General features: G+C 36.0%; 1 protein-coding gene across 2 annotated transcripts in view; it reads left to right on the forward strand.

Annotated features, from left to right (window-relative positions):
- The window catches only part of WDR36 (WD repeat domain 36), a 43,428-nt gene extending 20,748 nt beyond the window's left edge, over positions 1-22,680 (forward strand). For both annotated transcript variants that reach the window (XM_002691068.5, XM_024995351.2), the window contains 11 exons: positions 2,848-2,962; positions 3,448-3,613; positions 4,057-4,165; positions 6,089-6,168; positions 11,565-11,672; positions 13,318-13,415; positions 13,806-13,951; positions 16,661-16,780; positions 16,966-17,047; positions 18,531-18,718; positions 19,695-22,680. In XM_002691068.5, coding sequence (XP_002691114.2) covers positions 2,848-2,962; positions 3,448-3,613; positions 4,057-4,165; positions 6,089-6,168; positions 11,565-11,672; positions 13,318-13,415; positions 13,806-13,951; positions 16,661-16,780; positions 16,966-17,047; positions 18,531-18,718; positions 19,695-19,844 — 1,362 coding nt within the window. In that variant the 3' untranslated portion in view covers positions 19,845-22,680. The remainder of the gene's footprint in view (positions 1-2,847; positions 2,963-3,447; positions 3,614-4,056; positions 4,166-6,088; positions 6,169-11,564; positions 11,673-13,317; positions 13,416-13,805; positions 13,952-16,660; positions 16,781-16,965; positions 17,048-18,530; positions 18,719-19,694) is intronic.
- The last annotated feature ends 985 nt before the right edge of the window (positions 22,681-23,665 follow it).

Consider the following 23,665-nt stretch of genomic DNA (forward strand, 5'->3'; position numbering starts at 1 on the left):
TTTTTATGCCGGTATGACACTGTCTTGAGTATGGTCACTCTGTAGTAAAGTTTTTTAAAATCAGGATAATTGAATCTTCTAATTTTTGTTCTTCAAGATTGTTTTGGCTATTCTGGTCTATTGAATTTCAGTATGATCAGCTTGTCAGTTTTTGCAAAGAAAGCAGCTGGGATTTTGATAGAGATCTTATTGATTATACACCTCAATTTGAGGAGTGTTACCATCTTAATATTACTTCTGATCCATAAACATGAGATGGCTTTGCATTTAATTAGATTTTTAATTTCTATTACCAATGTTTTATAGTTGTCAGTGTACCAGTCTCCTACGTTTTTGGTTAAACTTTTCCTAGTATTTTATTCTTTTCAGTGCTACTGTAAATAGATTTCTTAATTTCATTTTGGATTGTTTTTGCTAGTGTATGGAAATATAATTACTTTGATCCTATTTTGTACGGGTTTTTTTGGTCAGTGTGTATGCTCTGTTCTCCATAGTACAAAACTCCACTCTTAAACTTTGATTTCTAAGCCATAGAGATTCTATCTTAAACTTCTCAAGTTTACCTGAACAGTTGAGTAGCTATTAAAATAATAGTAGTGTAAATAACAGTTACAGCTAACATTTTTGTGTGCTTACTTTGTTCCAGGCTCTCTGCCTGGCACATGCTATTTTATCTTATTCTCACAACAGTCCTATGATGTGGAATATTGTTAGCCTCTTTTTATAGATAGTAAAACGGAGGCTGAGGCTTAATATAATGAGTAATATGCCCAAGATGAGTAAAACTAGTACCGAGTGGTAAACTGGGATTTGAACCTCAGACCACTCCTTCTAGAACCTGTATTTTTAACTCTTAGCCTATAGTGATCACCCACAGGGACGTTGTGTGTGTGTGTGTACACACAATATATATTCACAGACACAAGCACAGTGATACTTAGCTGGTGCTGCGTCATTTGTCTGGCAGAGTTAGCTGTCTGGAGCAGAGGCGGTAACCAGTATGCAATAAACCAGTGTTTATTAGACAGCCAGTGCACAGAGTACAGTTTTTCACTCACAGGTAACCCTCACCTTATTCATTTTTCCTTTGTTTGCTGTCTTAAAAAAATAGGTTAGAAGCCATCCTGTTAACAACAATAAAGCCTATTAAAATAAACTCAGGTTCCAAAAAGTACAGCAGTACCCCCATCCATGGTTTCAGTTATTCAACTTCAGTCTGAAAATTCTGAATAGAAAATTCCAGAAGTACACAATGTATAAATTTTAAATTGTATGCCATCTGAATAGCACTGTCCCAGTCTAATATCATCTTTTTATCTAACATGTCCGTGCTGTATACACTGCTTGCCCATTAGTATAGGGAGAAGCCTGTACGTGTAGGACTTGGTGCTGCCCGCCATTAAAGGCATCCACTGAGGGTCTTGTCACGTATTCTCTGGATATGGGGACTAGGGTATAATAGTGCCTTCAGGACCGTCATTACTTACAGGCTGTGACTTAAGGGTAAAGAATCCGCCTGCCTGATGCAAGAGACGTGAATTCAGTCCCTGGGTCAAGAAGATCCCCTGGAGAAGGAAATGGCAACCCATCCCAGTGTTCTTGCCTGGAGAATCGCATGGACTGAGGAACCTGGTGGACTGCTGTCTGTGGGGTCGCAAAGAGACACGACATAGCGACTAAACAATCTCAGCAATATAGCCTAGTATCTTCATTAGTTCCTAAGAGCATAACTGTACAACGCAGCATAAATTTCTGAGTTATTCAAAATAGGTAAAATTATGTTAGTTTCTATTTAGGAAGACAGAATACTTTTTTAAGCTTTTAGTCCATAATTTCTTATATAAAAACATTTTCTAAGAAATACGCTATAATTATCTAGAAAAATATATATAAGTTGAACACAGTTAAATTGTGGATGCTATGTAAATATATCTTGACTCAGTGGTGTATCAGTCTTACTGTTTGGAACAGATATCCTGTAGTAAGCATTCTCTTTTGGGTCTTAGAAGTCATCTCTTTCTTTCGGCATAAGCCAGCAGTCTTTGAATGGACTCCCAGGTGGGTGGCATCTGACTAACACACAGTGGTAGGGAAGGCTTTCTCTGGCCGTGACCCCCATGTAGCCAGTCTATGTGTTTAACAGAAAGAAAAGGCATCTTTTTAGTATAACATTGCTTCTCTAAGTGTTAAAATAGGAGTTTGTTTTACAGACACTTGATAAACTGGATGTTTTCCACGTGTTATCTGTGTGTTCTGTGTGCTCAGTTGTGTCCAGCTCTTTGCGACCCCATGGACTGAAGCCCACCAGGCTCCCCATCCATGGAGTGTTCCAGGCAAGAAGACTGGAGTGGATTGCCATTTCCTTCTCTAGTTACCTTGTATATTTCCTTCCTTAAAAAAAACGAGTTGTAATTAAAATACTTGGGACTTTCCCTTGAACTGAAACTAATATGGTTTCACTTTTGTATCTGCTATAGAAGCAATTACAAAAGTAAAGTAAGGTAGTAAGAAATCAGGCAATGGATGCTTTGACTTTAGCACTGTTGTGAATAAAAATAAAAATCAAATACCAGTTGATATGTCATTTAAATTTCAATGAAGTTAATTTTGGTTATATTTTGCCATCTTGGAAGTATGGATTTCTCGATACTTAGAGAAGGGAGGCAGAATCAAGCAGATATTTTTAATACACCCCAAAATAATTATGTTTAAGAAAATTAATGAAGTAATGCATTTTCTATCTTTTTTAAAAAATGAGACAATTGATAAATACTTTGGAAAACGTAAAGTACAATAACAATATTAGTTACTTTCTGTGTCTTTTGTGTTAATTTTGTTTTTCCTAAGGCAGTAGATATAACTTCCTGTGGAAACTTTGCTGTGATTGGTCTCTCATCGGGAGCTGTTGATGTGTATAACATGCAGTCTGGTATACACCGGGGGAGTTTCGGCAGGGATCAAGGTATCAGCCTTTTTTTTCTTTTTCTTATTTTTTTAAAAAAGTATTATAGATAGATAAAAGGCTAATAACTGTCACTGGCATTTATTAAATTCTTGAGTTCCAGGCATTTTGCTAAAGTTGCATATGGGTTATCGTCAACCCTATGTGGCAGAACACCTCATTGAAGTACTCAAAGAGAATGAAATCATAGTTGTATTAAGGGAAAGTGGCTATTATAGAAATTAAGTGTTTGGTTCTTCTCCTTGTATTAAACAGAATATCTTAACTATTTTTTGAAACCTTCCATGGCATCAACCTGATGGTAGATTTTGTTATTACTCATGTAGTAGATAATTTCCCTCCGTTCCTAAATCCACATTAAAGATTTTAGGGAAGTTGAATAGTGGGAACTTAGATATTCAAATAAAGTAATCACTCTTTGTGTAGTGTTTGGAGAGGCCCATTGCAATTCTTATTTCTTCTTTCTTTTAACATATGCTTTAAAGCCCATAAAGGATCTGTTAGAGTGTTTGCAGTGGATGGATTAAACCAGTTGACAATTACAGCTGGTAGTGAAGGAGTACTCAAGTTCTGGAACTTTAAAAACAAAGTTTTAATTCATTCTGTGAGCCTCGATTCATCTCCAAATTTGATGCTGCTACATAGAGACAGGTAAGTTTTTCTTCTAATGATGATGGATTTTCTTCTTGATGTTTTTAGAAAAAGTTCTTTAATTTAAGTAAGGTACAGTAGTCTCTTGAACATCACAAGTTTGGACTGTGCGGGTCCACTTACGCACAGCTTTTTTTCACTAAATACTTCAGGATAGCAGTACATAATCCATTGTTGGTTGAATCCACAGATGCAGAGCCGTGGACGGGGAGGGCCAACTGTAAAATTATATGCAGACTTTTGACTGTAGAGGGTTAGTGCCCTAACCCTCTTGTAAGTGGTCAGCTGTATATAATTTAACAAAAACCAAACTTTTCATATGAAAGAACATTTTGTTTAACTTACCCAAAGGTATACTTGATTAACAAAACTTGACTGTGAGATTTTAGTTTCAAGAGGTTGTTTTTGTTCGTTTGTTAAAACTAATGCATTTGTCTTGCTAGTGGCATTCTGGGACTTGCCTTGGACGACTTCTCCATTAGTGTTTTGGACATAGAAACTAGGAAGATTGTCAGAGAGTTTTCTGGACACCAAGGCCAAATAAATGACATGGTAAAAACAGACTTTAGATGTTAAAATAAAACTTGATTAATTTCTATTTCTATTTAGGTTAAAAATGTCCTAATAATTGAAACTGCTATCTTTTAATGGCATTAAACTCATCATATGAGATGTTCAAAGTAAATAATTTGGAGACTAATTTTCAAAGCAGGTTTTTTTTAAGGAAAATTTAGAATGAAAAGAAGTTTTAATATTTCTCAGGAGGATAATGCCATTAGATTAAAATGTATATCCAAGAGTTCATTTGTTCTCTTTAACTCTAAACAAGGCCAGAATGATTCATTGAAACATAGGTATCATTTTTGACTTAGTATTAAACTAAGCTGAGAGAACTCATTTTTGTTTTCTGCATGCATAATGAATTAATAGTAGGAGACCTGGCATATCTAATACTTGGTTTATTCTAGTTTAGTGTGATTTCTAATGTTTATCTTAATTTCAAAAGAGTTTAATTAGTGAATATGTATTTTATCTTACTGTTATGTTCTTATGGTGGGAAATATGGTAAGAAGTACTCAGTATAAGCAGTGTATGTTGAAGACTTTACATCAGTTGCAGGTATCTTGATTTACTTGAAACAGAAATAAAACAAATTTCTAGCTCTTTAGTGGCACCCCCCCAAGCTGTATTCACTTATCAGGTCTCACACCAAAAATCTGAATTTACAATGTGTACCCATTTCCTTAAAAATAGGGGTGAAATGGCCAGGAAATTACTTTGTTCTGTAGATAAGAAATTGGCATAACTACTCATCAGCAGAATTTGTTGTGACAGCAACTATAGCAGTGAGGGTGGGAGTGAAGTAATTTTAATGAAGTTTCATTTTTGAAAACATCTGTCAGAGCCAACTTGTTCTTCCTGTTTCTTTCCTTTTGAGTTATGTGTGGAGTTTCTCCTAGTCAAGAATAAATTACTCCTCTTCAATTAAATCTGTGAGCCTTTATAACATGACTTTAGCTGTCAGAGTCATTTTCCCATTCCTCATTATCTACACTATCCTTCTGTAAATTGAGTTTCTCTATACTTTCAGGTTTAAGTTTCCATAGTATCATTGCAGCCCGATGACCAAGTTGGAGTTCACTTATTCCAGTTATCATTTGCTAATATGAATGGTCATAATCCCAAAACCAATGGTCATAATCCCTGTGGTGTGTTTAGTCTCTTGGATGAACAATTACTTCATATAAACTTAAAAGTTTTTCCTTTTCGGTCTTTCTTCACATTTGACCTGGTTTAAACCTCATGTTATTCTTCCATTTTATCTTATAGAGAAGATACAACTTGTAGAGAAGATACAACTTCTTTATGGTGTCATAAGTAGTTTATTGTTTAAATTTTATTTTGAAAATATTATTGTGGTTTTAAATTATATTTAAAACATCATTAAGGAAGAAAAGATTTTTAGCTGAATCTACAAGAACAACTTCTTCAGTAACTTCTCTACATTAAGAGAATTTGCATTCTTTAAAATCATTTTGGAATAGACTCTTCTTGGAAATGTGGCTTTGTTCAAAGCTTCATTGATACTTTATAAATGAAATTAGGCTAATAAAATATTTCTAATTGAATGTTGTCAGCACAGATTTATGTTAAAAACAGTAGTCAAACATTTGTTAATTGTCTATAAATAGATTATGGAGTAAAAATTATGTACTACTATTCATTTTTAAAAGTTTTATAATTCATGTAAAAGCCTAATCCTTAGCAGTATCCTCAGGGGTATATAAGAAATGGTATTTTCTTTTATATAAGATGAGGTGGTCTACATTTTATGCATCAAACATTTTTTAATGAAGTGTGCATTATCTTTTCATTTCTTACATTCTTTGTTAAATATACAGATACAAATATACATAGACACATCCATACATGTGTACACACCTCTAATATTTATGTTTTTCTTTCAATTTAAAGACTTTCAGCCCTGATGGTCGTTGGTTAATAAGTGCTTCAATGGATTGCTCTATTAGAACTTGGGACCTTCCGTCTGGGTGGTGAGTTGTTAAATCCCTAACCTTAGCAGAAGTTTTCTTAGTCATTGTCTTCACATGTGACTTTTACCTGTTGTTAACAGATTATGTACTTTTTGACTGTGACTGTATTTGGAGATTTTTCTAACCTGACTTATATTTTATCCTTGAAGTGTGTTTGATCTCAAACTAAGAGATTAGTGCTGAAAGAAATGATAGTGAGGAAATTCCAATCTCTTAGGTTCGCTATTCCTGCAAAATTGAGAAGTAGAAGTGAGTTGCATAAACTCACTTAAGAAAGCTCATCTGGCCTTTTTAATACTCCAGACTAGAGATCATACTTTAGGACTGCAAACTTATTCTGAGCATTTTTTTGTATTTTGTTGTTGTTGTTGATATTGAATTAAGAGGTCAGAACCCTTAACTTTGTGTATATTATATATTTTCTGTCTCTAACATAATTCTTGAAAGAAGACATTTAGATACCTTAACATAATGGAAATGTGTGTCTTAAGATTTGGATAAAACCCAACAGTGTTAAGAAACCTGTCATAGGTTGAAACTTGCTACTAAATCGGCACTTGAAGAGAAAACATTAATTCTGTTAAATAATTTGATCAGTAGAAACCTACAGAGAGTAATTTGTTGCTAAAAATTATGTAGGAGTACACACAACTTGCAGTCATATCACTCACCAAAGAATTCCTTAGGTGGAGTGTGAAAGGAGTGATGGGAAAGGAACGTACAATGAGGAAAGAGAGAGGTGAGAAAGATGAGTGGGAAGGTAGTTCGGTCTTCAGGAATATTGCTCAGTTAAGATCTGTCCAGTTCTGCTCCTCTTGTTTCTCAGGAATTAGATAAGCTCATACCTGAAAGCAGTTTGACCTTTAGAAAGGAAAAACCCTCGTGTCCTTACTTCCCTTCAAGTTTGATTCAGGAATGAGACACAGCCGTCCACAGCCTGTGTACAGGGCTTGGCGTAGACAGCAGAAGTGCCACCGATGGTCCAGCTCTAACAACTGGGCAGCTTTGTCCACAGTGTGTCTCTCTTTTACTTAAAGTCGAGTCAAGCAAAATAAATAATCAGTTGACTATCCTCCAGCTTCAAAAAGTTCAGTCAAGTTAGTACTTTCTTAATTAAAATAAAATAAAACTTTTTTTTAAGGTACCATTAGGAATTTTGATTAGTCTTTTGCTTCTTGGACTTCTGTTCTTCTGTTTTCTAAAATTAAACATGATTTGAATTGCTTTGTAGTAGGAAAGTTGTATAGGAAATAGAGTTGACACTTTGCCCTTTTCATTTTCCTTTTTAGTAGTTTTAGTTCACATCAGATGAGAGAGGGAGGTTAATGTTGAATAGTACTAAATAGTCAGAACGTTTTTTAAAAATGGTAAGTTTTTTGGGGGTTGGAAAAATTAGGATCCAAAAGTAGCATTCAGAGCCACCAGTCTTTGATTCAGCATAAGGCTTTTTGCTGAATTTCTTATTTTAGTAAAAAGATGAACACATTTAAATCTGACATGTTTTCAACTCTGGTATCTTATTTTTCAGTGAACACAGACAGTTTTAAGTGAATACAGGGAAACTAAGCTGGGGGAACGCAAGAGCGAGAGATGAGTCACATAGGATTGTTAAAAGATAATAATATCTACACTGATTGGACCAAAGTATGTTTTTAATAAAGACACAAATAACTACCTCTTTGGTTAAGATCTGAAGTGGAGCAGATGAGAAGGCTGAAAAGCAGTTTCCCACAATTGCTGCTGCCCTGTTGCAGTCGACTTTTTCCATGGACTTCTGGGCACTTTAGTGCTTTTAGTTTTCATCTTGTCTCATATTCTGTTAGAGAGGTACTGGTTTTAGTCCCGTTTCACAAATGAGAAAATGGAGGCTCAGAAGTTAAGTGATTTGCCCGAGGCAGCATAGTTTGTCAGTGAGATTTTGCTGTAGTTAGCATAAGAGATGGAGAAGGCATTGGCACCCCACTCCAGTACTCTTGCCTGGAAAATCCCATGGGCAGAGGAGCCTGGTAGTCTGCAGTCCATGGGGTTGGCTTAGAGTCGGACACGGCTGAGCGACTTCACTGTCACTTTTCACTTTCACGCATTGGAGAAGGAAATGGCAGCCCACCCTAGTACTCTTGCCTAGAGAATCCCAGGGACGGGGGAGCTGGTGGGCTGCTGTCTATGGGTTCACACAGAGTCGGACACGACTGAAGCGACTTAGCAGCAGCAACAGCATAAGAGAAAGATTTCCCAGCAGTCGTGGTACCAGCCTTGCTTGGGTATGTACTAAGGATGATTTGGTTTTCTCGATGTAGAAGATACAGTAAGGACCATACAGTTGTAGGTAATCATTGACTTTTTAAATTTCATTTCTTTTCTTAAACATAATTAGTAACGCAAGCTTTGGGGATTCCTAGTTTTTTCTTCAGTAAGCAGTTTTATCATTTACATAACATGTTAAATATGTAAAGAGTGAGTACACTCATTACAAAGGCTACACTGTGAAGCCGTGTGTAAGTGGACCTTTGGTGTGGTAATATGCAGATGCAGCCATCTGGGATTAATTGTGTCTATCTGAAACAAAGGCATGGTACTGAACTGTTCCCTGTAAAGTGGTTTCTTTGTTTTAAGTGTGGAAAATTTTCTTCTGTTTCTAGGGTTTTCAGAGAAATGAGGTTGAAATTTTTGTCCCTGAAATTTTCTGTCATCTGCTACCACCTTTTATTTATGGTTAATTTTAATCTCTTAAGAGTTAAACACTTTTCAGGGTGAGAAAAATATAAAATTAAATAGTTTTAATAGAATTTTGCATTTTGTTCTATCTCATCCACCCAATCCCTGCTTTCTGAGGGGCATTACGTGAGAACAATTGGAATAGAATTTTGTTTTGCATTTCCCACTGAGGCAAAACTATCCATTTGTTCTGTTCTTTGAGGATTCCATCACTTTGGAGATTGAACATCTAGACATTGTCTGCACTGGTTTAGAATATAATCAGAAGTGAGTTAATGTTACCTGTATGCATGGGACTCTGTGCTTAAAAATCTGACCCCTTACAATGAGGATTTTTTTTAACATTTTCTCAAAAAGCTTATAATTTACCTGGAACTTTTCATTTTGTAGGATTAGCAGGTGACAATATGGTAGTTAGGTCTGGGATTAAACCTTTACACTTAGGCTCTATGAGCAACTGTGGCCATGTAAAACATGCTGTTTATGTGAAAACCACTTCTTTGATTTGATGCTTTTACATAATGGAGGGCCAGTCTACCCACACACAACAGCTGTGGAAACCATGTTGCACAGTGAATTTGCCAAAATAATTATAGTATCAAGTAAAATAAATTTGCTCAAGCAGTAGATTCCTCTTTAACAGATAGATTCTGAACGTGTCAGGTAGTTTCATCCCTCACACACACTTTAGTGAGCAGTTAGATGGTGAGTTCTAAAATTCCTGAGTTTAGGCTTAGTCATCAGTGTACATTGAGATAGTGGTTCTTCTCTGGGTTGTTTGTATTAAATGAATTAAATAATTTGACAGTCTCTGGTATATAATAAGTGTTTAGCAAATGTCCTTTTCCCCAATTTGTTTGATCCCCCAAGCAGCTGTGTTTATGAGTTTCCAAGGAATGGTTGAACAGAAATCAGACAGATTATTAATCACATTTTTTTCCCATAAGTGAGAATTTAAACATCAGTCATTGTCCTGAGCCCACTTTAGTTTGTTTGTGGTGCTGCTAATTTTAGTCTTGTCCTACTATTTTGTATTCATTAGTTAAGGTTTGTAATTGTTAATCACTCTGAACAGATTGAGAAAGATTTTGTATGGGTCCTTTAATCATGGCCTCCATGTGACATTTGAGCGGCTCATAGTGTTTCCGTGAGTCACGCTGTAGTCATCTTCTGGGTGTGTGCTCTGTCGGCTGCTGTACCTTTAGTTTCAGTAGTGGTGTTCCTGAGCTTTTGGTGATTAAGTGTGCAGACTTCTTGGTGACAGGTATGTCTCTGTCACTTTCTACCTTGAGCAAGTATGACTGGGCCTCATTTTTCTAACGGGCATAGTAAGGATGGATCTGCCTCATGGGGTTGTGAGGATTTAATTAATAGTCACAAGTGCTCAGAATACTTCCTAGCATGGAACACTGAAAAAAGTGTTAACTCCTGTTATTTTATTTATTGAAATAATGTAATTACCAAAGATTCTGAACTTCAGTCGTTTTGCCATGCCTTCTCATGGATAATGTAATGGCTTCAGTGAATAAAGTAGTTTTTGAAACAGCTCTTACTAAAACCAGCATACTCCTCTTAAGGTGCACAGAGTACTCGCACTCTCAGCCAGCCTAGGGAGCCTCGTCTGCAACGTGCCCGTGTGTTAGGCCTTTCTGTTTGCTCCTTAAATTCGCCTCATTTCGCTTCCCGCTGCCACTATCCTAGTTCAGATCTTCCCTGCTTGTTAGATGACTGCTGCCATAATCTCACTGTTCTTCCTGTTCAAATATATTCTACATTCTGCTGCCAGATTTTCTTATGAAAGTAGAAATTATACTGCTATCTGCTCAAAAGCCTGTAGTGGCTTTCCATTGATTAAAAGATAAACTCAGATGTTTGGTATTCAAGACCAAACTGCGTTCCTCACTGGACACGGTTCCCCTTGCCTTGCCTTCCACATTCCTTCTCCCAGAAGGTGCTTTCTTGACCATCGGCATCTGTTGAAGTCCTGCCCGTCTGTAAGGTTCATGTTCATCGCACACACTGCTCTCTGAGGAGCCTGCTGTGCGTCGTCTTCTGGAGTGCCATCGCTCCCTTTTCCTCCCCAGCTTTTCACAGCCCCTGCTTGCAGCTGTCCGAAGTGTCCGTGTGGACGAGCACCGTGAACTGCTTTACGGTGATGCTGCACAGACTGAGTTTCCTGCTTGCTGTGTAGCACATGGTCACCTGTTTGAAAAACAGAATTGCCCGAACTTTTTTCCCCACTGCCATTCTCCCATGGCCATTTTTATTACTTTCTTCTGTTGCCTACCCCTTTTGTTATTTTCACTGGCATAACAAATACAGGAGAGTGCTGATAAATTATTTTAAATGTGTGATCTTTAGAATTGTTTCCGAACCTACCAAAATGGCATTCCAGAAAAACAGCATTGTCTCCTGTATTCTCCCTTTTATTGAAACTCTCTCTCAAATTAATTGATCTGTTTAGTGTTCTGGGTCTCTCTCATTGAGGAGATTATTTTCCCATCGTAGCTTAGTTGACAAAGCTCTTTGTTAGTGATGACTTTTTGGTGTTGGTGATTTAAAAGTAAAAAGCAAACATTTTCTTCATCTCTTACCCTTTGTTCTTTTAGCAAATGATATTTTGTGAATTGTGTCCTTTTTAGTAGAGTTGAAGGACTGTAACGTCTTGGTTCTTTCTGTAGTCTTATAGACAGCTTCTTGTTGGACTCGGCTCCTCTTAATGTCACTATGTCCCCGACTGGAGACTTTCTGGCCACCTCCCATGTCGACCACCTTGGAGTTTATCTGTGGTAAGTTCTCTCATACAGTTCTTTCTGGGGTAAGAAGAAAAAGGAAGATGATATTGTCAGACAGTCATAGTTGCTAACATTGCCCTTCAGTTTTTTGGGGTTTTTTAACTTATAAAATGGAAGTGTCACATAGTTCACCTTAAATCTACAGTTAAGTCAACTTCTGCTTAATAATTTAGGTAGCGCACCCCACTCCAGTACTCTTGGCTGGAAAATCCCATAGACGAAGGAGCCTGGTAGGCTGTAGTCCATGGGGTCGCTAAGAGTCGGACACGACTGAGCGACCTCACTTTCACTTTTCACTTTCATGCATTGGAGAAGGAAATGGCAGCCCGCTCCAGTGTTCTTGCCTGGAGAATCCCAGGGATGCTGGAGCCTGATGGGCTGCTGTCTATGGGGTTGCACAGAGTCAGACACGACTGAAGCAACTTAACAGCAGCAGCAGCTCAAGTGTATATTCTAAGCTACACATGTTTGATTTTTATCTGTTAGCCACAGATTTTTATCTGTGACTTTTATTTGCAGAAAGGATAGTAATATCGGGTTTCCCTGTAGCTCAGTTGGTAAAGAATCTGCCCACAGTGCAGGAGACCCTGGTTTAATTCCTGGGCCAGGAAGATCCCCTGGAGAAGGGAAAGGCTACCCACTCCAGTATTCTGGCCTGGAAAATTCCATGGACTGTATAGTTCATGGGGTCGCAAAGAGTTGAACATGTTTGATTTTTATTTGTTACCCTATTTGACTTCTATTTGCAGAAAGGATAAGTGAGTTTAAAATTTAACTCTTATTATTGAGGAAGAGAAAAAAATGAATTCCTTTTCTACTTACAAGGTTTTCTAATTGACTTTTTAGGATGTGAAAATAAATTTAATATATAATAGAAATAGACTCTGGTCACCTTAGTAAGCAGAATGGAGTATCTCCTGGAATCTTTGAGGCTTGAACAGTCAAGATAAGAGAAGAATGGTGTTGTGGTACCTCAGCAACAGAGTATATAGTACAGCTGTTAATATAACTCAGAACCTGGAATTCCCATTCCAGATTCATTATGTACAGGAAACAATATGATTAGCCCACTTTGGGACAGATATTCACATCTTGATTAGTCAGATGTGGATCAGATTAGTCAGTCAGATCCAAAGTCATGACGCAGGGTCAAGTAGCACTTAAAGGACCATTCTAGAGACAGGGGAACCCATGACTGTTCAGCACCCCCAAGGATCTGATCCGTGTAATCACCGTCTGACGTAATGCTCTGAGTCCATCTTTCCTTCAGTTGTAATTTCCTTAGATGAAGGTTGCCATTTGTCAAAGCAGTATAAATAAATGGGTGTTACGTTACCTTATAAAAATATTATCCATAAAAATACTATCCACTACTAATCTCTCAAGTACTTTTTTGTGCTACATTAAAAATAAAGACTCTGTTCATAATACTTATAGGCAGCTTTCTTGTGATGACATCTGTGATATGAGTCAAAGCATTTTGAAATTAATACTGTCTATTTTTGAGTTTTTTTTTTTTACAAGTGATTGGAATTTATAGCCAAATTCAAGATCGTGGAGATTGTTACCAGTAATCGAAGCTTCTCTGAAAATATTTTTAATAAATTTTGTGATATTGCTTATGTTTTTTATGTCTCAGGTCCAATATTTCCCTGTATTCAGTTGTTTCATTACGGCCACTTCCTACAGATTATGTTCCTTCAGTAGTGATGCTTCCTGGTACTTGTCAAACCCAAGGTAATCAAAAACTAGTAAAGTAATTTTTGAAGAGTAATATAATAAACCTAACCTGTAGGATATTGCCACTGAAGGCAGTTTAATGCATTCAATCATAGTATTTTTTTATCTTAATGAAGTATTTTGAATGACTTCATGAATCTTTGTATAAACAAAGACATAATTGATGGAGTATTCATGTAAAACAGTGGAGAAATGTTTTGAGTCTGGTGATGGAAATTGTACTTAATATGAGAAAATAAAATGAATAGAGTTTACAAGTTATATTGAGTTATACTGAGTGAACATGTTGTGAAATACTAATGGATTTGAAGTTAATTAAGTTGCTTTTATATGATAAAAATTACATTCAGCATTAATTTGTTATACTTGAAAATTTTTTGTTTTAAGATGTAGAATTATCAGAAGAAACTGTAGAACCAAGTGAGGAAATGATAGAGTATGACTCCCCAGAACAGTTGAATGAGCAGTTGGTAACTCTGTCACTCCTTCCTGAATCCCGGTGGAAAAACCTTCTTAATCTTGATGTTATTAAGGTAATACTGGCGTGCTGCGGTTCATGGGGTCGCAAAGAGTCGGACACGACTGAGCGACTGATCTGATCTGATCTGATAGTACACTTAATATTGGCCCCTGAAGACATATTCCAAAAGTATTTTCTTTAGTAAAGATAGCTTCCCTTTCTTGGAGGTCTTTAGGTGGAGTAGTTAATGCCTAAGATAGTACAGCAGATACCATTTAGCTGAATGCTATTTAATCTAATATTATTACAAGACTTTCTCCATGTATATATATCTACTTTGAGAGCACTCAAGGACCTTCAAATACAGCAGTAGTATAGCCTGCAACTACAGAGCTATTAGAAATTGTTTTAAGCCTAGCCTAATCTCACTTAACTTATGAAATGAGGGGGGGAAGTCATCATAATGTGTGATGTTTCTGTTTCTAGACATCTGGGGACTAGAATACTTTCACTGGTCTTTTTAAAAGTAAACTTCAGTCACTCTTTACCATACCACACCCTGCTCTGTCTGCTACAGGAAGGTTTGCTTTTAGGTTCAGGCACATAAATTAGTGTGAACTAGGTAGTAGGTAGCATCCTGAGATAATAGCAGTGGCAAATAACTTGGCCCTTTGTCCTTGAGGAGTTTACAGTTTTACATGACAAATGGACAGTTATGGCATGAATTAACGTGTTTCAAAGCATGTTGCATGACCCCTATTTGTGAGTATCAAAAGCAACTGAAACATACAGACTAGAAAATTTCAGAGATTATCTTCTGAGAATTAGGGTGTTTTGTTTTATGAAACTCAACTTGGTTAGATATATACATACAGTCAGGCATCCTTGGTAGCTCAGCTGATAATGAAGCTCCCTGCAATCTGGTTCGATTCCTGGGTTGGGAAGATCCCCTGGATGAGAGATAGGCTACCCACTTGAGTAATTATGGTCTTCCCTGGTGGTTCAGATGGTAAAGAATCCGCCTGCAATGCGGGAGACCTGGGTTCAATCCCTAGGTTGGGAAGATCCCCTGGGGGAGGGCATGGCAACCCACTTGGGTATTCTTGCCTGGAGAATCTCATGGACAGAGGAGCCTGGCAGGCTACAGTCCATATGGTCGCAGAGTTGGACACGACTGAGAGACTAAGCACAGCACTGAGCATACATACAGTCACTAGAGTTTATGTGTGTACTAAGTCACATTATGGGCTGGCATAAAAAAAGTGTAAGGAACACTGACAGATAGCTATGACATGCCATCCTAACTATTTTTGTAGCTAGTAAATTGGCACCAGAAAAGACATACATGTCTCGGCTAAGAAAAGAGAGTTTTCACATGTTCATTTGACTCAAAATTTGAAAGTGCTCCTTTTTATTGCTCACCTTTTGAAAGATTGGGCCTCAGTATAAAGGTATGTTGTTTAGGTACATAGTTGTATTGTCTAATCTATCAACTGTAAAGGAAGTAGTTTATGGAATGGCTTTAAAAGCAATACATTCAAAAGAACAAGTAGGTGAGTATGAGGGACCAATTAGAATAATGCCCAATTAATTGAGCTACATTTGGTGGGCACTCTTCTTGCTAAGATGCAGTTTGTTCTGCATAAAAATATAGAGAAATTGTGAATGAATGCTCTTTATAACACCTCCAATATTAATTTCCTTCTGAATGAAAGAAATTAGAATTTTTATTTTTGTCCTGTGGTTAACTTTTATACTCACCGTTTCCTTTATGAAATTAGGTAATTTCCAGAACCCTGTGGAACTTCTCCAAAGCCTTTTGTTTTTATTTACAACTCAGTGACTGCCTTCTAACTCAAGAACAGTCAGTTAGGAAGGGTAACTGACTCTTACTACATTACTACAGTTTCCCTATCACAAAGAAGGCTGTGCTTACATTGCTATGGGCTGTACTTTGTTCGACTTTGTTTTATGCTGTGGCTCCAAGAGGCCACAAATATCCCTGACTTTCTTTCAAAAAGCAAATCTCCCCTCAGTTCCTAAAGAATGGAAGAGGAGTAGTGTAAGGTAAAATTGTGAGACTTCTTAAGAGTCCATCAAATTCTCTTGAGATAGTGATATGTAACAATGTCACCAAAATTGAATTCTGTCAGTGGGAATTCCAGTGGAATTTTTGTGATAGAATTTTGCTGACACTTGAAATAGTTTATGAAGGAACAATAGTATTCTATTGCTTTTTAAAAACACAAAGTACTAAGGAAAAATAAAAATTCCAATAAAATAGAAGAATTAGGGGAATGCTTCACACATACACACAAAATTTACTAAATTACTTTTAACGGTAGAGACTGCCTCTGGCTCCAGATTTCTTTTGAAGAAGAGAAATTTGAAAAACTGTTGAGCATTTATGTAAATTTTGCTTTCTAGCCCATCTTGTATTTCAGTGTAAAAGAAGTTCAAAATTGCTTGTTACTTCTTCACCTAAATATTCACGTTTCAGGAAAATGAGCTATTTTTGCCTCAGAGCTTCTCCTGAACCCTATCATTTTCCTTTTGCCTTATCAGCAAGAGTACTAGAGGTTTGCACTGCGAAGCCCAATTTAAGGATATCTGTGGTATATTGGTTGTTTGGGATTTCATTTCAGTATCCTAATCTGAATTTAATTCTTTTCATTTTTTTTACTTTTGGGGATTTTTAAAAATTAAGTGGGAATTAACTGTTAGAAACTGTTGGCAAGATAATTACTAGTCTTTTTTTCCTTTTCTCGTTTTTCTTAATTAGAAAAAGAATAAACCAAAGGAACCACCCAAAGTACCCAAATCAGCACCATTTTTTATTCCAACTATTCCTGGTCTTGTACCCAGATATGCTGCACCTGAACAGAATAATGATCCTCAGCAGGTGAGAGCCCAGTTAGAGGAGCATCTGGGCACACGGGGCGTGCATGGTATGCTGTACATTTGTAGTTTTAACCAAGACCCAGTTTTACAGATACAGAGTAAATTAATGCTAGCTTTTAATTATAAACTACAAATTTTTTGTTATAATTGTGGTTTTTGAATAATGTGTATTTGTTTTTGTTTAAGTCTAAAGTGGTAAATCTTGGAATTTTGGCTCAAAAATCAGATTTCTGCTTGAAACTTGAGGAAGGACTGGTAAATAATAAATGTAAGTTAAATTATAAAATATTTTACCATTTATATTTATAATTTATATTTATAATATTTATAAAATTATTCAGCTTACTATGTTACTTTATATGACGAGAATTGAGTGAAATATTAGCAGATTTCTCAGTAGTTGAAAGTAAAAGCCAAAAGGATTGAAATCTTGGTTTTAATCTGAAGTAATTTTTGCTTTGTTTACAGTAGATGAGTGATGCTACACTCAGGTGTTAAGATGATAATCTTTTGAGAACCTCTCTTTCTTTCTGTATGGAAAATTGGAATTTTTTTCTTTTTTGCTCTTCTTTTTATTTACAAGTGCGTTTTGCAGTGTAGTTTGCAATAGACTTTTGTTTTAGGTAATTTCGGACATTACCAAATTATCACACAAAAAGACTTTTTTAAAAAATTGAGTGTCGTAAATTTTGAAAGCTACAATCTATAGCTAATAATGATCATGAGAGCTGTAAGCAATGAACAGAATTACAGTCATTCTCCCGTTTGACTTACCCTCTTGTCTTCTGACCCAGTTGTTTTGTGTTTTCATGCCAGTATCACTCCATTGGCAAAAGTCAAAGAATGGTACTTGCACTGATAGCTAAAGAGTAGCAGGATTATAAAAGGAGTAACTTGTTACATTTATGGGGGAGCAAAGAGGAGAGGCACTATTATTTAATATCTACTGAAAAACAAAATGTATTAGACTCTTGTCAGTGGTATTGTTCTTTTGCAAAAACCTAAAAGCATAGTCATTGCCATTGTAATATCAAATGCTTGTATAAGTGTATAGACTATGTTTTGGAGAAGGCAATGGCACCCCACTCCAGTACCCTTGCCTGGAAAATCCCATGGATGGAGGAGTCTGTGGGGTCGCTCAGAGTCGGACACGACTGAGCGACTTCACTTTCACTTTTCACTTTCATGCATTGGAGAAGGAAATGGCAACCCACTCCAGTGTTCTTGCCTGGAGAATGCCAGGGATGGGGGAGCCTGGTGGGCTGCCGTCTCTGGGGTTGCACAGAGTCGGACACAACTGAAGTGACTTAGCAGCAGCAGAGTATGTTTTCATGGGATGTATATGAAACAAGAGTGCTTACTTCTAGGGAAAAGTAGATTTGCAGTGAATAAGGTGGAGTCTTTCCCCACATATATTTCTGTAGTATTAATGTTTGTTAATGGTCAAGTGATACTTTTATAACTTTTATAAACAATACAAAAATAAATTCCCTCACCTCATCTTATTCTCACTAGCAAATACTATTAATAACTTGGTGTATATACTTCTGTAGCCTTCTTATATTGAATTTGTTCTGACTGATTTATAAGCATGTTAAAATGTCTGGTGCTAAATGTTAATTAGATTTTTAACAACCTTAATAGAAAGAAATTGCTAAAAATGCAAATTTAAATACATGTTGAGTTTGAAATGAAAACTAGTTTCTTAAATGATTGTTGGTAATAACTGGATTCTTATTAAAACAATGTAGATGAAGCTGCTGTTAACCTTCTGAAAGAATTAGGCCCGTCAGGAATTGAAACAGAGCTTCGAAGTTTGTCTCCTGATTGTGGTGGTTCAGTAGGCATTATGAAGAGCTTCTTGAAGATGATTGGGACAATGTTGGACAGAAAGCGGGATTTTCAGTTAGCCCAGGCATACCTCGCCCTGTTTCTGAAGGTAAGTCTAAGATGTGAGACAGCACTTCACAGCTTGCCCTCCTCCACAGTAGCGTTGTCTGACAGAAATGTCTGCAGAGATGGAAACATTCTGTATCCATACTTCACTGCATCTGGCTACTGAGCACCTGAATCGTGGCTGATGTGACTAAGAACCTGAGTTTCTCATTTTATAGAAATTTAATTAATTTCAACAGCTTTCTGTGCCTAGTGACTACCATACTGGATAGCTGGATGGGGCAGCAGCTTGTAAATGTTCTTTGTTGACTTCTGTTTTTTAGCTCAGCACAATTTTGACTCAACCCCCTGACTTCTATATCATCCATAGACATAATTAACCTATTAGCGTTTTTATTTAGTTACATTTTGGCAGGTTTTTTTTTTAATGATCATGAAAAAAGTAAGGTTTACTTCTGTCCTGGTTGAAGGAGTTTCAAACGATTTGACAGTAACAGAGTTGCTTTTATGACGAATATAATGGAGAACTCATTTTTATCTCACTGCTATAACATATTGAAGGAGGTAGATGATGCTGATTTTCAGTAATAGTAGATAGATTATTTATCTCATAAATATCTAAAAGTTTTCACTTGACTTAATTATTTGAAATTATTTAAAAAGTAAATTTATAGATGGTAGTGTGTAGGATAAAAAATTAGAAATGCTGCAGATTGTTCCTGTATTTTTTCCAAAATTTACCACAGTTGTAAATTTAGAACTAGGACTTTGTTTCTTCATGTGTATCGGGACTCTCCTTAAACAGAGGAGAGTCATTACTTCAGTTTTACTGAGAGAGTGACAGAACCATGAAGACTCATAATAGAGGAGAGGGAGATGTGAGATTGTAATAAACCAGCCTTTAAGAAAAAAAATCAAGAGTAGTGTCTTCTGAGGTTCCTTGTAAAACAGTTAAATCCAGCATAAACAAAATTTTACTTTTCTTAAATTAAATGTTCAGCTATCATTTTTCTTTTCAGTTGCACCTGAAAACGCTTCCTTCAGAGCCAGTACTTCTGGAAGAAATGACAAAGTTGTCGTCACAGTTGGAAGAAAACTGGATCCATTTACAGTTACTCTTTAATCAAAGCCTGTGTGTTTTAAATTACATTAAAAGTGCTTTGTTATAAAAATAAAGTTAGGTAGCTAAATCAAAGACTTTTCTATTAAAGAGGTTGAATTTAACTCATACCCTTGTTTTCCAAGTTTCAGTGTGAAAGGAAAATAAATGCCAGCACTACTGACTAGTCAGTCACTGTGACTCCACTTTACATGCTGAATACTTTTCTTGAAATAAAATTATAACTATCTTTTGTTTTAAAGATGTAAAGAGCCTTCTCAAATGATCTATTTTCTGAGTTTCTTCATCAGTTACTTGGATATGACTTCTTTTGAATTGTCATCACCAAGCTTGTGTTTTTTGAATGTTTGTAACATACTGAGGTATGCTGGGTCTCTCATGTAAAGTATTACCAAGTTAAACTGAAGTTAAAAGTGATATATGTTTAAAAAGTGCCTTCATGTTATGCGGTAAAAAGACATGTGTCTTTCCTTGGTGGCCTTTGATGAAAACATAGTTATAACACTGACCTAGTCCTCTCTCCATTGTACCCTCTCTCCATTGTACTACACTGTACATTGTAGAATGTCCTCTCTCCGTTGTACATTCTAAAGGAACTTACTTTTTTTAATATGAGAGGTGCTTTCACAAGGCAACTTGCTATAGGAGTCAGTTGAACAGATACCTGGAATGGGTGAGGGAAATTCCAAATTCCATTGAAGATAGCCTTCAAAGGTCTTTCTTCCCCACTGAAGACCTTTTTATTTGGAAAGAAACTGCTGACTACATTTTTGTTTTGTTTTGTTTTGTTTTCTGACTACATTTTTGTATCATAACCATTGTGAAACCAGGCAGCTCTGGCACTTTTCCCTTTTTTCATCATTGTTGTTTCTGTGGTTCAAGACTTCAGCAATAAGTGAATTAATAAAGTTCAAATTTTTTATAGTCGAAAGTAGTGTTATTCATAAAATTCAGCTGGTTGTATCTGAATGCCAGTGCCATTCTAATTAGGATATAGTTTTACAGAATAATCTCCAAAGGAATAGTCTTCACAAGAAGCTGATCAATGATAACTTTAATTATCAAAGTTTTTTGTTTAATGGTGAAGTGTTTTTGTTAAAGGTAGAATTATTAATAGTAAACTGCTAAAGAAATAAGCCAGTATTGTTTTGTACTTTGTTCTTTTAGAAATGTATATAAACTTAATAAAGCCATTGACTTAAATGTTAGTAATGACTTAAGCTCTAACTTTAAAAACTGTATTTCCCCTTGCCCCAAATACTATATTATAAAGATATGGCAAAATTTCAGTGTACAGTTATGTACAGTGTGAAGATTGTACAGCTCTCCTGCACTGCAGGGGGATTCTTTATTGTCTAAGCTACCAGGGAAACCCAAGAAAACTGGAGTGGGTAGCCTATCCCTCCTCCAGGGGATCTTCTTGACCCAGGGATTGAACTGGGGTTTCCTGCATTGCAGGCAGACTCTTTACCAGCTGAGCTACCAGGGAAGCCCTAATTATCACTTAAGTTCTAACTTTAAAAACTGTTTCCCCTTGCCCCAAATACTATATCTAAAGATACGGCAAATTTCAGTATACAGTTCTGTAACAATGTGAACATTGTAAATATCTAAAACAATAAGAGTGCTAAACTGAAATTGTATTACTGTGACAAATCTGGAACTTTTTTTTCAAATGAAAATACAGGAGTTCAGTATATTATTTTTATTGGAGATAGCTTTAGATAGTATTAAAGCATCATTTTGGCAGGTAACCTTCCAGTATTTTTCCTGTATGTTCACCATCAAAGGAAAATTTTTTGTGTATATTTTTTCTTAAAATGTTATCAGTTTGTGCATGCTGCTTTTTCTTTACCTTTTAAATTGCAAATGTAGTATATGACTGCATTTAAAACATCAGTCTATTTTTGATTAACAATCCCAATACCTTCCCTAGAAGTAACAATTGTTAACTTTCCATTTAGTCACTTCCATGTTTTCTGTGAATGTATATATATGTAATTGCTACAAGAAATGTATAGCTTCAGTTTTTACATAGATATATGTATATCATTCTGCAACTTTTCTCCGTGGTCTCTTTGAATATAATCTCACCTAATCTGACCTGTTGATTTTTGTATAGTGTTCTACAACCTACTTAGCCTATAATGGACACTAGGGTAGTTTACTGCTTTTTTTTTCAAACAGTGCTAAAAGAGTATCATCTTGTATGATTGTACGGGCATAAGGATTTATTGTATGCTTAAGCTTTGACTTGCTGAGCCAGAGTTAGGCAGTTTTAAAGAGATACTTCATTGCTTAAATTTTTTTAATTTATAGGTGAAAAATTGTCATTTTTATTGTTCATGTTTAGGAAAAACCTTTACTAGTAGGTAAAGGTAAAGATGGACATCTTTTCATATATTTGCTTTAGACATGTGAATTGCCTTTTGCCAACACTGCTCATTTTTCTGTGAATGATTTGTCTTTTTATCTCATGAATTAGTTAGGAGTTTTTCATGTAGTTTGGATATAGATATTAGTCTTTTACATCTGTTTCAGTGTTTTCTCCCAGTTGGTCGCTTGTCTTTAGTTTTACTTTTGGTATCTTTTTTAAACAGATGTTTTATATTTATATATAGTTAAATTGATAAATATTTTTAGGACTTTTATTTCAAAATATAGATAGAGCATGTTCTGTATTTTTTTCTAAGTTAATTATGTATGCATCTCGATCTCCATTTGGAATTAATTTCTGTGAAGAGTGCAAGGTACAGAGCTACTTTTATTCAAAAGTCCAAAAACTATTTGTTGAAATCCATTCTTCCTGATTTGGGGTGGTGTTTTATTATGTGTTAAATTCTCTAAGGCATTTAGTTTTCCTAATAAATAATGAATTGTTTACAGTTTTCTGGTATGTTTTCAGAAATGGTTGGAGTGATGCATTCCTAATGTTTTTCAGAAATTTCTTGGCTGTTAGTGAGCATTTTTGAGGTTTTGATTTTAGTTAGAGTACATTCATGGTACTGATTTGAAGAGAATTACAGTTGACTCTTAAGCAGGAGGTTAGGGGTGCCACCTTTCATGCAGTCAAATCTGAGTATAATTTATAGTTGGCTCTCCATACTTGTGGTTCCTCCATATCCATGGTTCTGCATCTGTACTATATGATCTGAATTCAACTAACTGCAGACTATACATACCTGAAAAAAAAAGTATAAATGGACCACACAGTTCAAACCTGTGTTGTGCTATTCAAGGGTCAACCCTGCAATAGTATTTCTCTACTGTTTCTCTACTGTTTCAGGGTTGGCCCTTAAAAAACTCAGGTTTGAACTGTGTGGTCCACTTATTCTTGGGCTTTTGTTGTGGCTCAACTGGTAAAGAATCCGCCTGCAATGTGGGAGATCTGGGTTAGATCCCTGGGTTCGGAAGATCTCCTGGAGAAGGGAAAGGCTACCTACTCCAGTATTCTGACCTGGAGAATTATGTGGACTGTATAGTCCATGGGGTCACAAAGAGTCGGACACGACTGAGCGACTTTCACTTTTCACTTGAAAACAATCTGTATTTTCATTAAACCAGAAGTGGTATTCTCTTCATTTAATAAGATTTCATTATATAATTATACATTTTTTGACAGATTTAATTCTGGGGATTTTATTTTCATTGCTATAGTGAAATATGTCTTTTTCAAATAAAGTTTATAATTGATTATTGCTGTCCTGGTAAAAGCAATTTGCTTTTTATACAGTGATCTTTTCTGACACTGAAAAACTCTTAAAAGTTTGTCAGTTTAGATTTAGGAAATCCAAGAGAATCCCATCTTCTGCAATTGATGAGCCTTTGTTTTTTTATCCAGTATTCATATTTCAGGGCTTGCCAGGTGGT

Source organism: Bos taurus, chromosome 7, assembly GCF_002263795.3.
Source record: "Bos taurus isolate L1 Dominette 01449 registration number 42190680 breed Hereford chromosome 7, ARS-UCD2.0, whole genome shotgun sequence".
Classification (NCBI taxonomy): domain Eukaryota; kingdom Metazoa; phylum Chordata; class Mammalia; order Artiodactyla; family Bovidae; genus Bos; species Bos taurus.